Here is a 12,442-nt window from a genome sequence, read left to right on the forward strand (position 1 = left end):
ATCAATTAACTATGTTGATACATTTCTTTACATACCTAGCAATATTATTGTAGCATAGCAGATAAGTAACAGCTACGAAGGGTATTTGTAAAATATGTAATTTGTAAATTATCCACAATGAAATCAAGGTATTATCTTTCGTTATCCTTGTTTTCTTAATATGTACGCAGCAAAACTCAAAATGTCTTAAAAACTACAAATGTAAATATTATACAACATACAAAGTAACAATATGTAACAGTTGTTTTGTACCTATGTATCTATTATGGCAGAAGGTGGGTCTTGTGCCGAGTTATTCTTGGCTACTGTCAATTTTAAGCCAACATTATAGATATAACTATCCTAGTCTTAAATAGGACGTGCACGATTTCATATTAATTCATTAATCATTAACACGTCAACTAACTACTTTCTGCAATTAGGGACTTCTAAAAAGAATATTCTGTTCTACAGGTCCTTAGTGTCTCGAAAACAGTTTTACTATACCTACAAATATTGAAACTAATATCACTCTAGCTAAAATTGCACACATTGTAAAAAATTTATAATTCCGTCAATAATAAAATATAAAAATATTAAGAAAAAAATAATAATTGTAATTCTCGAAAAGAAAAGAATTTGATATACAAATTATTTGTTTGAAAAGTTCATACTTGGAGTTTCTTCTTTTTTTAATAATAGAGAGTGATACGTTTTTATAATTTATATTGCAGAAGTAATAACAATGTACACAGCTGATAACAGATATTGCATATAAAAGTACGTTTGATTTAGTAACAAATGAAAAGAAAAAGGTAACTCTTTAGAAGTCCCGTAATAATTTATATTCACTCAAGGTATTCCTTGATTCGTTTTTCATTCATACTAAAGTAAAACACGCAATATTACTATAATTTAATTCTATTAAAATGGCATTCAGTATTATAGGATTAGTTTCATTCAATATATAAAAAAAATATACAATTTCGACTACTCGATGCAATTGTTCAGTAATCGTGAGTTTGTACTATCCGAATGCCATTTTTTTTTTTTTTATGATACATTTTCTTTGGACTAGTACTACAAAGATTGTAGAACGGTCCATAAAATGCTAATTAAAATATAATTAATGTCTATACGCAGTGGGATTTCACTGATATTCAGTCAATTCACAATACTCGTGGCGAAGTTTATAGAAAAAATGAATAAAACAATTTTATCAATTATATCGTCATTCACTTCTCATTAAGCTCCATCAAATTTCTGTACCTCGCTCTGTAAAATCGTGTATTCTAAACTTATTAAAAATAACTAGCCAGGTAACAATAACAGAATTTATATACGGTCCACAATGTAATATTATTTCAATTTCCTGTGTCATCTTGTTCTTTACAAAAAAATAATAACTTTTAATCCTTGTATCTTGATAGTACATCTTTTCTTCAATTACAAAAACATTGTCACGAGTTGTGAATGACTTATACTTACCTGAGGGATATATTCCCACTTGTCATCCTCAATAATTTGCACTTCTATAGTGCTTCATTAAGTGCTTCTTTTTCATCGAGGTACTCTCATTTCATGAAATTAACTTGTCATATCAGTAAACGTATATAATGTCTTGTTTGGGCATAAGGTATTAGTAATGCAAATGGCATTATGATCTGTCTTATTTGCAAAAGTGGCTTCATGCCAATATTAATGTGTCATTCGTTATTATTATATAATTTAAATAATTTATAATTTACAGATCCTGTAGAACACAAGTGGTTGTACGCAAGCATACCCCATTGGCAAATTAGTATATTACATAAAATGCTTGGTATACCACCACGTTAATGTGATCGATCGGTATATGATATTTTCACTGTTTATCATACTGTAACTTTTAGCATAAAAGACATATTCACATACACGGCTTCATAAAACAAAAATAAAAGTACATCCGGGTACATGTGCAACTAGGATGATACGTTACTTTTTCCTCTACCGTATTCTTCTAAAAGCCTTCTTGATTTTCCGTTGCGTCAAAGTAGGTGTACCACTGAAACAGAATATAGCAGTTTATAAGAAATATTTATAATCAATACGACAGCCTATTTTTTTTTACTCTATTTTTAATCTTGAAGCTACAACATATTCTAAATAAAAAAATCTGTTTATTAGTTATTGAAATGCATTACCAACATTATGATTTTTATGTAGTTTAATAATAATGATAATTTCTATCGTAAAATATTAAATAGTTACCTGAATGTTGCAGGCGCATTTCCGCCAGTAAAGTTATATGATGGTGGGGTATTGGGATCAAACGTTGGTGTGTTATTAGGAGGATTAAAATTAAATCCTGTAGATGGTGCAGAAGCAGGTGCCTGTAAAAAAAAGTTACACATTTAATGTAAAATTTGCTAATATATAATAAAAGAAAAAATTTACACAAGTATTATAGTTACCATTCCACCGAAGTTGAAACCTCCTGAAGAAGCAGGGGCTGTTGTAGATCCAAAATTGAATCCAGTGTTTGCAGCGGTAGATGCAAATGATGACGATGGTTGATTTTGAACACCAGCCTGTGGTGTGCCAAAAATTGGAGTTGCAGTGGTTGGTTGGCCAAATGCTGGCGTTTCCGGTTTAGGTGCATTGAATGTAAATCCCGAACTACTTGTTGATGCAGCATTATTGAATGTATTTCCAAATAAATTACCGCCACTTTGTGGGACAGTTGCAGTACTACCAAATGTAAATAACGGTTTCTGAGTCGATTCAGCAGGATTAGTATTTGTAGAGAAATTGAATCCAGTTCCTTGTTGGGCTGCTGGTTGATTAGCAGTACCACCAAATGTAAATAAATTTGAAGTTGACGAATTACTTTGACCCGGCTTCGAGGAAGATCCAAATATATTGGGTGTAGATTCGGTAGTAAACGTTGAAGGTGTTTGGTTACTGAAAACAGGAGTAACAGATGATCCAAAAAGATTTGGTGTTCCTGATTGCACACCAAAAGGGGTTCCAGTTGACGCTTGAGGTGTTGGATTAAACGGAGAAGCCGTTTTATCTGTACTTCCAAACACAGGCATTTTTGAATCGGTTGATCCAAAAATTGAAGGTTTATTTTCAGTACTACCAAACGTTGGTACTTTATTTTCTGGTACAGCAAAGGTAGATAGTTTATTTGTACCCATACCAAATGCAGATTGCTTATTTTCTTCTGTACCAAACGTTGATACGTTCTTTGTACTGTTAGTGCTAAACAATGATGGAGCACTGGAAATACTTGAGAACAATGAATTTCCAGAAGTAACAGGTGTCAATGCATTAAAAGTTTTGGCTACCGACGAACTCTCTGTTGTTTTATTTTCTCCAAATGTAAATGTACTAGGTAAAGTAGAAGCTGGTGTTGATATTTGACCAAAGGTTGGTGCCGATGTTGTTTGCACAGTTGGTTTTGTTTCGAGAAACGTAAAAGATGATTGAGTAGAAGATGGAAGACTTGATACTACATTTGTAGAGGAACTGCTATTAACTGTAACAGTGCTACTTGGTACTCCAAATGAAAAGGAATTGGTTGGTTTAACTTCTTTTGCACTAGTTTGACTTATCGAAGGTAATGCGGTGGTGCTAATAACAACAGGGGATTGTGTAGTTTCTATGTTTGATTTCGAAACCTCTGTTACGACGGTATTTTCACCTAAAGCACTCTGTTTCTCTTCTTTTGAATCTGATTCTTTTTTAATTTTAGGTTTAGCTACACCAAATGTAAACGTCGATGGAAGTGTTGTAGAAGTTGTAACATTCAATGATTGTTTATCACTCGCTGTTGATCCACTTTCACTTTTTCCAACATCAAACGAAAACGATGGTGCTGGCCTTTTTTCAGATTGTTCTGAATTCTGTTTTGCATCAGTCTTGTCATTATTACTTGTATTAATTTGAAATCCAAATCCGCTTCCCGAAGTCGACGAGGCACTGTTTTCAATTTTCAATGTTTCATTAGTAACTTTCTTCTCTTCCTTTTGAATGCCAAATGTAAATTGACCAACTTGATTATTCTGTTGGTTACCACCAAATTTAAAACCATTAGTAGGCGCAACATGGTCAGTCTTTTCTTGATCAGCTTTATCTATACCAAATTTAAAACCACCAGCATTTGAAGGCATACTAAAATTAAACAGTAAACTGCAAGTAGTATTCGGTTGTGAATTATCAAATTTCTTTATACCCGGTTTCGATCCACCACAAGCTACGCATTCTGTAACTTTTGCCTCGTTCTGTAACATACAAGTATCACAGTTCCATGCACCTTCAGGCTTTTTAAATTTATCTCCAAATCCGTTTACAAGTAATAGTGGAACAGTTTTGGCTGGAATTCCAGTGCAAGGCTTACTTGTATTGCAACACGGACAAGAATCAACAGACGTAGCATTTCTAACCATGCAACAAGGACATTCCCAGGTATCTTTGTTTGGCTTAAAGCTGCTCGTAGTATCATTTTTGGTCAGACTTGAATTACCAAACAATTCCGTACCAGCATTTTTGTTTGCAACTGTACCCGTATTATTAGTAATATTTGCATCTTTTTGTACATTGCAAGAGGAACATTTAATTAAATTTTCAGAATTTTTAAATTTACATTTGGAACATTCCCAAGATTTTTCCAAGGACTTTACATCATTACGGTCAGATTTTACTAATTTTGTTGCATTAGCTTCCTGTTTTGTTCCTGGTTTAGTTGTACCACATGCAACGCATTTAGTATCAATTTCTTTGTTTCGTACAAAACACGACGTACATTCCCACTGATTATTTGAAAGTTTAAACTCAGCTCCAAAATGATCGTTCGTTGTAGTTTTTGTCTCACTGATACTTGATGTTGTTGATTCAACGGTTTTCTTCTTTTTAACATTCAATTTATTAGCCTTACAAGCAAAACAGTGTACTTCTGTACTGTTATTTTTAAATAAACACTCGGAACATTCCCACAAAGTTGAAGTTTCTTGTTGTGCATCAGAGTTTGAATTTGTAATTTTTGCATCATCTTTACTTGCAACATTTGTTTCATTAGCGATTGAATTTTTCTTTGAATCTAACGATGTCTTTGTTTCATTTGATTTCTCAGATTCAGATTTATTAGGCTTAGAACCGAAGATACCCATAACGCTTCCAGATTTTAATTCATTCGAAACAATAGGAACAGCGCCGCCGCTATTTTTCACTTTCTCTTTTGGTCTAGGAGCTGTAGACGAACCGGACCATATAAAATTCTGTGTTACACTAGATGCCAACTCACCAAGAACTGTACTAGATTTAACATCACCTTTTATCATAGTCGAATCGTTGGATTTATCAACTGATTGTTTATCAGCACTGATAGGGCTGCTAAATGTAAAGTTATTGATAGATTTCAAATTTTTTGTGACGTTTGTTATTTTTATAGGACTTGCAAATGTGAAAGTTTCTTCTTTACTTGTAATCGTTTTATGAATTATCTTTGTATTAGTAGGCGGTATAAAGTTGAAACTTGGTAAAGAAGATATTGGCAAAGGTATGTTTGGTAAATTGACTGGCTGAACTGTTTCTTCCTGATCAAGATTTGATGCTTTACCCTTCAGTTTACCATGATGCTTCGATTCATTATCAGCTGTAGTTCTGAGATGATATTCTTGCATGGGCGGTGGTTCGCTTCGAGCGGAAATAATTTTTCTAGCTGCAGCTGTAGTATCTTGTAATTTTTTACGCTGCCTTAATTTTAATATATCTGGCACAGTTGGTACAGTTAATTCACGGGTTAGATGACGTAATCCAACTCTAGTTGATGATGGTGTACTAGTCTCTTCTCTTGTCCTCTTTTTATTTATTAACGAGGTATTATTCATTTTCAATGGAATCTTTTTAGCGTCAGTTATCGGCGACGAAAAGTGTTCTAGTGTTTCCAATATTTTTTTAGCAGTTTGACTCATACCAGACGAATCAACCCCTGTTGCGTTAGATGGTTTCACTTCAACGCTTGTTCTTTTAGGAACTTTAAGTTGAATTTCACTTGAATTATTAAACAAAGAGCGGCCTCGTTTATAAAGACCGGCTGCATTTGCCCCACCGAAAGTGGTATTTCCACTGTAAAAAGGAGACGACAGGGGAGACGAATGGTCCGACGAATTTGTCACGATTGATGCATTAAAACTTGGTCTACGACTACTTAAAGAATCTCGAGAACTGTTATCTAAAAATAATGACCTTGGAGACTGCATACGATTAGTGAAACTTAATTTCTCATCGTGAAATCTTTTTCTAGTGTTAAACGGGGAGTTGTAAGAGACATTTGATGGAGCCTCTTGTCTATTTGTTTGTGGAATAAGAGAGCTACAACCGCTGGTACTCTCACTGGATTCAGAATTGTCATCCATACCGCTTGTAATCCCATTATTTGTAGTAGTAACTAGCGAATTCAACTGAGACCTCTGCGGAGCTATACTTCTAATATCCGTATGTGTTGCAGGTGTAGAAGATACCAGATGACTCATCCCGCTTGGTCCAGCCATTGCAGGTTTACAGAAGTCTTCGGACTGTATCGAATAATTAATTGAATAAAATGTTTTCAAGCTGACATTGTTTTTATAAATTATTTTTACCATTTCATCGTTTATCGAACATTTAGATGGGCTGGCTTTATTAACCGTAGACTTAGTCCTTGGTTGAATGGAAAAGGTACCAGGTGGATGAGTAACATCCATGCGAATACACGGTCGCTTCAAAGGTGGAGGCTTCTGGATATCTTCTTCTGACTCAACCTCTTCAGGGTTCTCAGAATTATTTAATACATCTCCATCGCTTTGAGACGAGTTAAACCATTTACTGATCCATGATTTTTGCGGTATAAGATCAGTTACCTTTGTTGCCACCTTTTTTACAAAAGACTGAAATACAAAACAAGCAACTACAAAGATACTGAATAATTTTGTGTAATACTTATTTTTATTATAGTACTAGTTATATTATACCAAATACAATAAAAACCTTTATAATGAAGAAGTGAACACAGAATTAAATTAGATACATACAGTGCTATTATTCAACGGTAATTAAATTTTTTATACATATTCAATATACTAACTAGAACTTAATATTTAAATATAGCAACAATGCTAGTTTATAAAAAAACACGTTGTTCTTAGAGTTAAGGTTAATACGTTCAACCGAGAAACGAAGAAATAGATAAGCTATACTTTAATTCAGTTTATGTCAGAGTAAACTGAATGATTATTATTGTTTTTCCAAAGAAATGATCTTTAAACAAGATTACGAGGTGTTACGCGAAGATACGCAAAACATGATTTTTGAAAGTCACGAGTATATTTTTTTCCGATATGGATTAGACGCGTAAAGCGATAATATATAAATTCATTGAAAATCAGAAAGATGCACGTGTAGGAGAATTGAGTTACATGATAGGGTCTCAAAAATTTTCCTCATACGGAATCTCGTTTCAAGGTTATATGTTATAGGTGCACCGATAGGTATCTTATAAGTGAAACAGTATGGGAAAGATTGAGGTTATCGAATGGATTCACATAACCGTAACATCGTGTGAGTCCAATGCAAGTGCATCTTAGGGAAAAGGTAATCGTACAAGGAGTAGTTTGATGAAGGATCGGTACACATTGTAAGTTTATTGAAGGATCTAATTTAAGCGGTAAGGCGCGAAGAACCGTTCAACTTAAAGTAGGTTCGTATCTGTCGCGGGGACTCGTGCCAAGAAGAGACTACTCACATTGTTTGCGTCGTAGGGTTTCGTATTATGCGACGATGATCGTCTTCCAGTCAAATTATTACTCCTCTTAGCCATGATTGGCACTGTTCACTTATTTAAGAGTATAAAACACGCGAGAACGTCTTCAAACGGCGCATCCCAAAAATTATTAACGAACCACCACCTTCGTGACTGAAATTCACGAGAGAAAATATGGCCGCCCCAAAGACCGCCACCAGGGCGCCAGGTTTCTCTCGAATGTGCGCTCGTCGCGCCTACCCACGTGACACCGTATGCGCTTTCTGGCTTCAAATTAGTTATCTCTTTTATGGTCGCTTTTAAAAAAAGAATGTGCATTTCTCTTTCCACAGATGGTGTGAAAATCGCTTCGCCTGTTGATATATTATCGACGAATATAAAAAATTTGGCAAAATTTCGAAAAACCGCCATGCTCCGATTTAGGCTAAATTTTGCAAATAAGCTCCATTTCGCAAAAGAAAATATCTGTGAAAATGATTTTAGCGCCTCGATAAAAATTTGTTTTACATTTTGTTGTCATTCCCTACCTTGCCGACACCACCCAATTAATTGGCGAACTGTTTCAAACTCTTACAATGATAGTACCACAGTATCGATCGAGCATCAAATTTTTGTTAAAAATTCAAAATAAAGATTATTTGCGTTAACTTTAAGACGTTCGTTGAATGATGACGACTTGATTAGCGCCAGTGTTGGTTGCCGTCGGGGCTTAGTCAGTAGGAATCTGACACTCCCCCGCCACCCTGCCCCAGGGGTCGGTGGGGGGTCTTACGCAAGATTTCCCGACGTAAAAAAAACAAAAAATCCTTTACATCTCTGCTTTCCTTACATCCCTGCATGCCTTACAGCCCTGCATTACTTACAGCCCTGCATTCCTTACATCCCTGCATACCTTACATTCTTTTCATCCCTACACTCTTTTCATTCCAACACTCTTTTCATATCTACATTCTTTTCGTCCCTACATTGTTTTCATCGCTTCATCCCTTACATGCCTACATTCTTTTCATCCCTACATTCTTTCCATCCCTACATTCTTTCCATCCCTACACTCTTTTCATCCCTACATTTTTTCCATCCCTACACTCTTTTCATTCCTACATTTTTTTCGTCCCTACATTGTTTTCATCGCTTCATCCCTTACATCCCTACATCCTTTTCATCCCTACATTCTTTCCATCTCTACATTCTTTTCATCCCTACATTCTTTCCATCTCTACATTCTTTTCATCCCTACACTCTTTTCATTCCTACATTCCTTTCATCCTTACATTCCTTATAATAAATATATAATAAAGACTGCTTCGAGTAAAGGTAAGTGAAGTTAGTTCCTTTTTTCCCCGCCAGAGGGCGCTAATTCGGCGTCGAATCAGCGCCATCTGGTTTTTGAAAAAGGAACTAAAGCTCGCTCAATTGCTGGCCCCCTGGCGGCAAAAACGCGAACTAAAATTTCGACCTCGAATCAGCGCCATCTGGTTTTCGAAAAAGGAACTAAAGCTTGCTCAATTTCTGGCCCTCTGGCGGCAAAAATTTCAACTAAAATTTCGACCTCGAACCAGCGCCATCTGGTTTTTGAAAAAGGAACTAAACCAAACAAAGATTTTGGCCCTCTATCGGCAAAAATGCGAACTAAAATCTCGACCCCCAATCAGCGCCATCTGGTTTTTGAAAAAGGAACCAAACCAGGCAGAGATTTTGGCCCTCTAGCGGCAAAAATGTGAACTAAAATCTCGACCTCGAATCAGCGCCATCTGGTTTTTGAAAAAGGAACTAAACCAGGCAGAGATTTTGGCCCTCTAGCGGCAAATATGTGAACTAAAATCTCGATCTCGAATCAGCGCCCTCTGGCGGCAAGAAAGGGAACTAAGTTTTGCAAAAATTTAAATTTTAAATTATGTTTCACGAGACTACTTACTTTTACTTACCTTTACTTACCTTTACTTACCTTTACTTACCTTTGCTCGAATCACTGGCCATAAGTATATTATTTATAATATATTTATTATAAGGGTTGAAAGGATACGAGAGATGCAGGAAGAATTCAGGAGTGTAAGGGATACAGAGATATAAAGGGTAGAGAGATGTAAGGGATGCAAAAATGTGAGGGATGCCGAGGTATAAGGAATATACGAGATGCAGGAATATAGGGAATATAGTGATACAAGGGATACAGGGATGTTAAGGATGCAGACATGTAAGGGATGCAGTGATAAAGGGTTGGGCCTCGTGAGGCCCTTAAAGACAGAAAAATAATAAATAACTGGGAAGGTTGAGTCGAGGCCCATGAAGAGGGATAAAATAATAAATGACTTGGGAGGGTGGTCCACACGAGGCCCGAAAATAGGGGTAAAATAATAAAGAATAGGATAAAATAATAGGCGAGACACACAGATGTAATAGAACCAACATGTTCATGCTCCTAATGAGTTTATTCAATAAGCTAAGAAGACAAATACAGCAAATCCTTCCTATTAATGACGCGGAAACATGTCTGTGAGTGACGCTGAGACGTTGTACGCATGCTCGAAAATAAGGCAGAAAAATGTTATATGTGTATGTATTCTTACAGTGACAGTACAGTAAAACCTGTTAAAAAGGATATCTGAAAACAAGTAAAACCCTTATTAAGGGACACTTTTTAAGGGATACATAAAAACTAATGACGTCATCATTTAGAATGGTCTGACGGGGTTGCCTTATTTAACTTTTGTTTATAAAAATTTACTGCGCATGTCTATCTCTTATGGTTTAGGACTGCGCAGGGGTCAAAGTTTCCATAAGATAATAGCAGATCCTGCGCAACAAATTTTCTAACAAATCAAATTGATGCATTTTTAATCTGTATGCAGTCACTGGTGCTTTGGGGTCCCTAACACCCCAAGGCATCGGCCATTACGCCATCGATATAAAAGCGGCGCAAACTATTTATTAACTTATCGACTGCCGAAGAATTGATTACCGACTGTCGGAAGTTCAGTCGATAAGTCGGTAATTTATTGAGTAGTTTCCGCCGGTTTTGTATAGATGGTGCGGTAATCGAACTTTGTGGGGTATCTGGGACCCCTTAAATCATGACCCCTCGAAGACAAAGACATGTCCAGTTTTGTTGGATCTGTAGATCGACGTGTATGTAGTCAGTAGGATTTATAATACATATAATATTTGACTATTTCGTCTTGAAAGTATAAAAAATTCAGTTCATTTTTAGTTTTAAAAATGGGGGATGTTCTTAGGCGAGAGGTAATTAATATATTAATAATTTCAGACGTTATAAGTTATCAATATTTAGTAATTCAGATTTAGTTGTTAATTTATATTATTATACACGGCATTGCATACGTTATTACACTTAATACACATCAATAAACAAAATTATTTTCAAAAGAAATACTGCTTTTATGCCATTTTGTAACTACAGTGCTTTTATTATAAAAGAATGTATGCAATAGTTGTATTATAGTGTTCTAATAATGCATACACTATGCAATGTTTTGAAAAAAATGTTAATGTATATTACTTTTTATGACCATAGAATATTTATTTTAATAAAACAATTATGGTTTTTAGGTATTACATGTATTTAAGAAACTACATCGTACCCGAATGAATACTTTTAAGGGTGATGAACATGCATTAAAAGGTAAAGTGAAAATAATTGTTGAACATGTAAAGTATTGATATTTTAACAAATGTCATTTAGTTATAAGGGACAAAATAAATGAGGAGTATAAAAAATATAAACATGTTACAAACAGCGCTGCTATCGAAGAGGTAAATATTTTGTACATATTCAAATTGCACCACATATTACATAATATATTCATTTATACATTATCTTCTATACATATTTTTCTTGAACATATCTAAAAGTATTGTGTAATACTTTATACCACAGTATTAGAACATGGAAAAAATAAGCAAAATTCTTAAGTAAGGATATTATTAGTAATTGAACATTAATTTGAATTAAAATAAAATCAGTGTTTCAATGAGGTGTTGTACTATTAACACAGTGCCAAAGCGCCTGACGAACACGCCAAGCGATTCGACGGCATTCAATAGTAAGTGTCACTTGATAAATTGAAATTTCACTAAATCTTTTCTAGAAAAATTGTGTTTTCTGCTTGTTTTTTCACAAACATCACTCCTTTCTTGATTAGTACCACCACTTCCATTAAACTCTGTATATTTATTATTTCAGTTAAACAAATTTGCAGAAGAAGTAGAACATGAAGTGAGAACAACTGTAATACAAGCAGTTGAAACAGAGCCTGGAAGGTTTGGTAAGATTCTTATAATCACTATTAATTATAAGATATACAGTTTGATTTTTAATTTTACTATGTGATATTTAGAACTTCGCATTACAAGTGATACAACTCTAGTGGATAATGTACCCTATATGGATTCAGAGGGACCTGATCAGATGAAAAGCGATAAACAAGACAATAGTCTATGTTCAAATACTTCTTCAAAAAATAAGGTAAAATAACGATAGTGATAAAATATAAATTAAAAATAAATTTTAACTTTGTAAAAACTTAGAATATTGTTGAAAATCACCAAAAAATATGTATTAATTTATGAAAAAATATATTTATGTAGTTTATTCAAACTATTTTGTACATGTTCTTAATAATAATTATTTTTAAATAACTTTGGTTCTAAATCTTTTATGAG

General features: G+C 34.5%; 2 protein-coding genes across 2 annotated transcripts; one reads left to right on the plus strand and one right to left on the minus strand.

The window, feature by feature from the left end:
• Window positions 1-1,692: 1,692 nt before the first annotated feature.
• On the minus strand, window positions 1,693-7,990 carry LOC117602222 (uncharacterized). The gene is made up of 5 exons (XM_034319952.2): window positions 7,745-7,990; window positions 6,606-6,890; window positions 2,433-6,539; window positions 2,230-2,351; window positions 1,693-2,023 (listed from the first exon to the last, which is right to left on the minus strand). The coding sequence occupies exons 1-5, from the start codon at window positions 7,817-7,819 to the stop codon at window positions 1,966-1,968; spliced, it is 4,647 nt and encodes a 1,548-aa protein (XP_034175843.2). The 5' UTR covers window positions 7,820-7,990; the 3' UTR covers window positions 1,693-1,965.
• Window positions 7,991-10,863: 2,873 nt separating this feature from the next.
• On the plus strand, window positions 10,864-12,356 carry LOC143305226 (complex III assembly factor LYRM7). Its single transcript, XM_076691434.1, has 5 exons — window positions 10,864-11,002; window positions 11,330-11,402; window positions 11,463-11,533; window positions 11,964-12,045; window positions 12,118-12,356. Exons 1-5 carry the CDS (start codon window positions 10,979-10,981, stop codon window positions 12,252-12,254), a joined length of 387 nt encoding a protein of 128 aa, XP_076547549.1. The 5' UTR covers window positions 10,864-10,978; the 3' UTR covers window positions 12,255-12,356.
• Window positions 12,357-12,442: the final 86 nt, after the last annotated feature.

This window comes from Osmia lignaria, chromosome 13 (assembly GCF_051020975.1).
Source record: "Osmia lignaria lignaria isolate PbOS001 chromosome 13, iyOsmLign1, whole genome shotgun sequence".
In the NCBI taxonomy this organism is placed as follows: domain Eukaryota; kingdom Metazoa; phylum Arthropoda; class Insecta; order Hymenoptera; family Megachilidae; genus Osmia; species Osmia lignaria.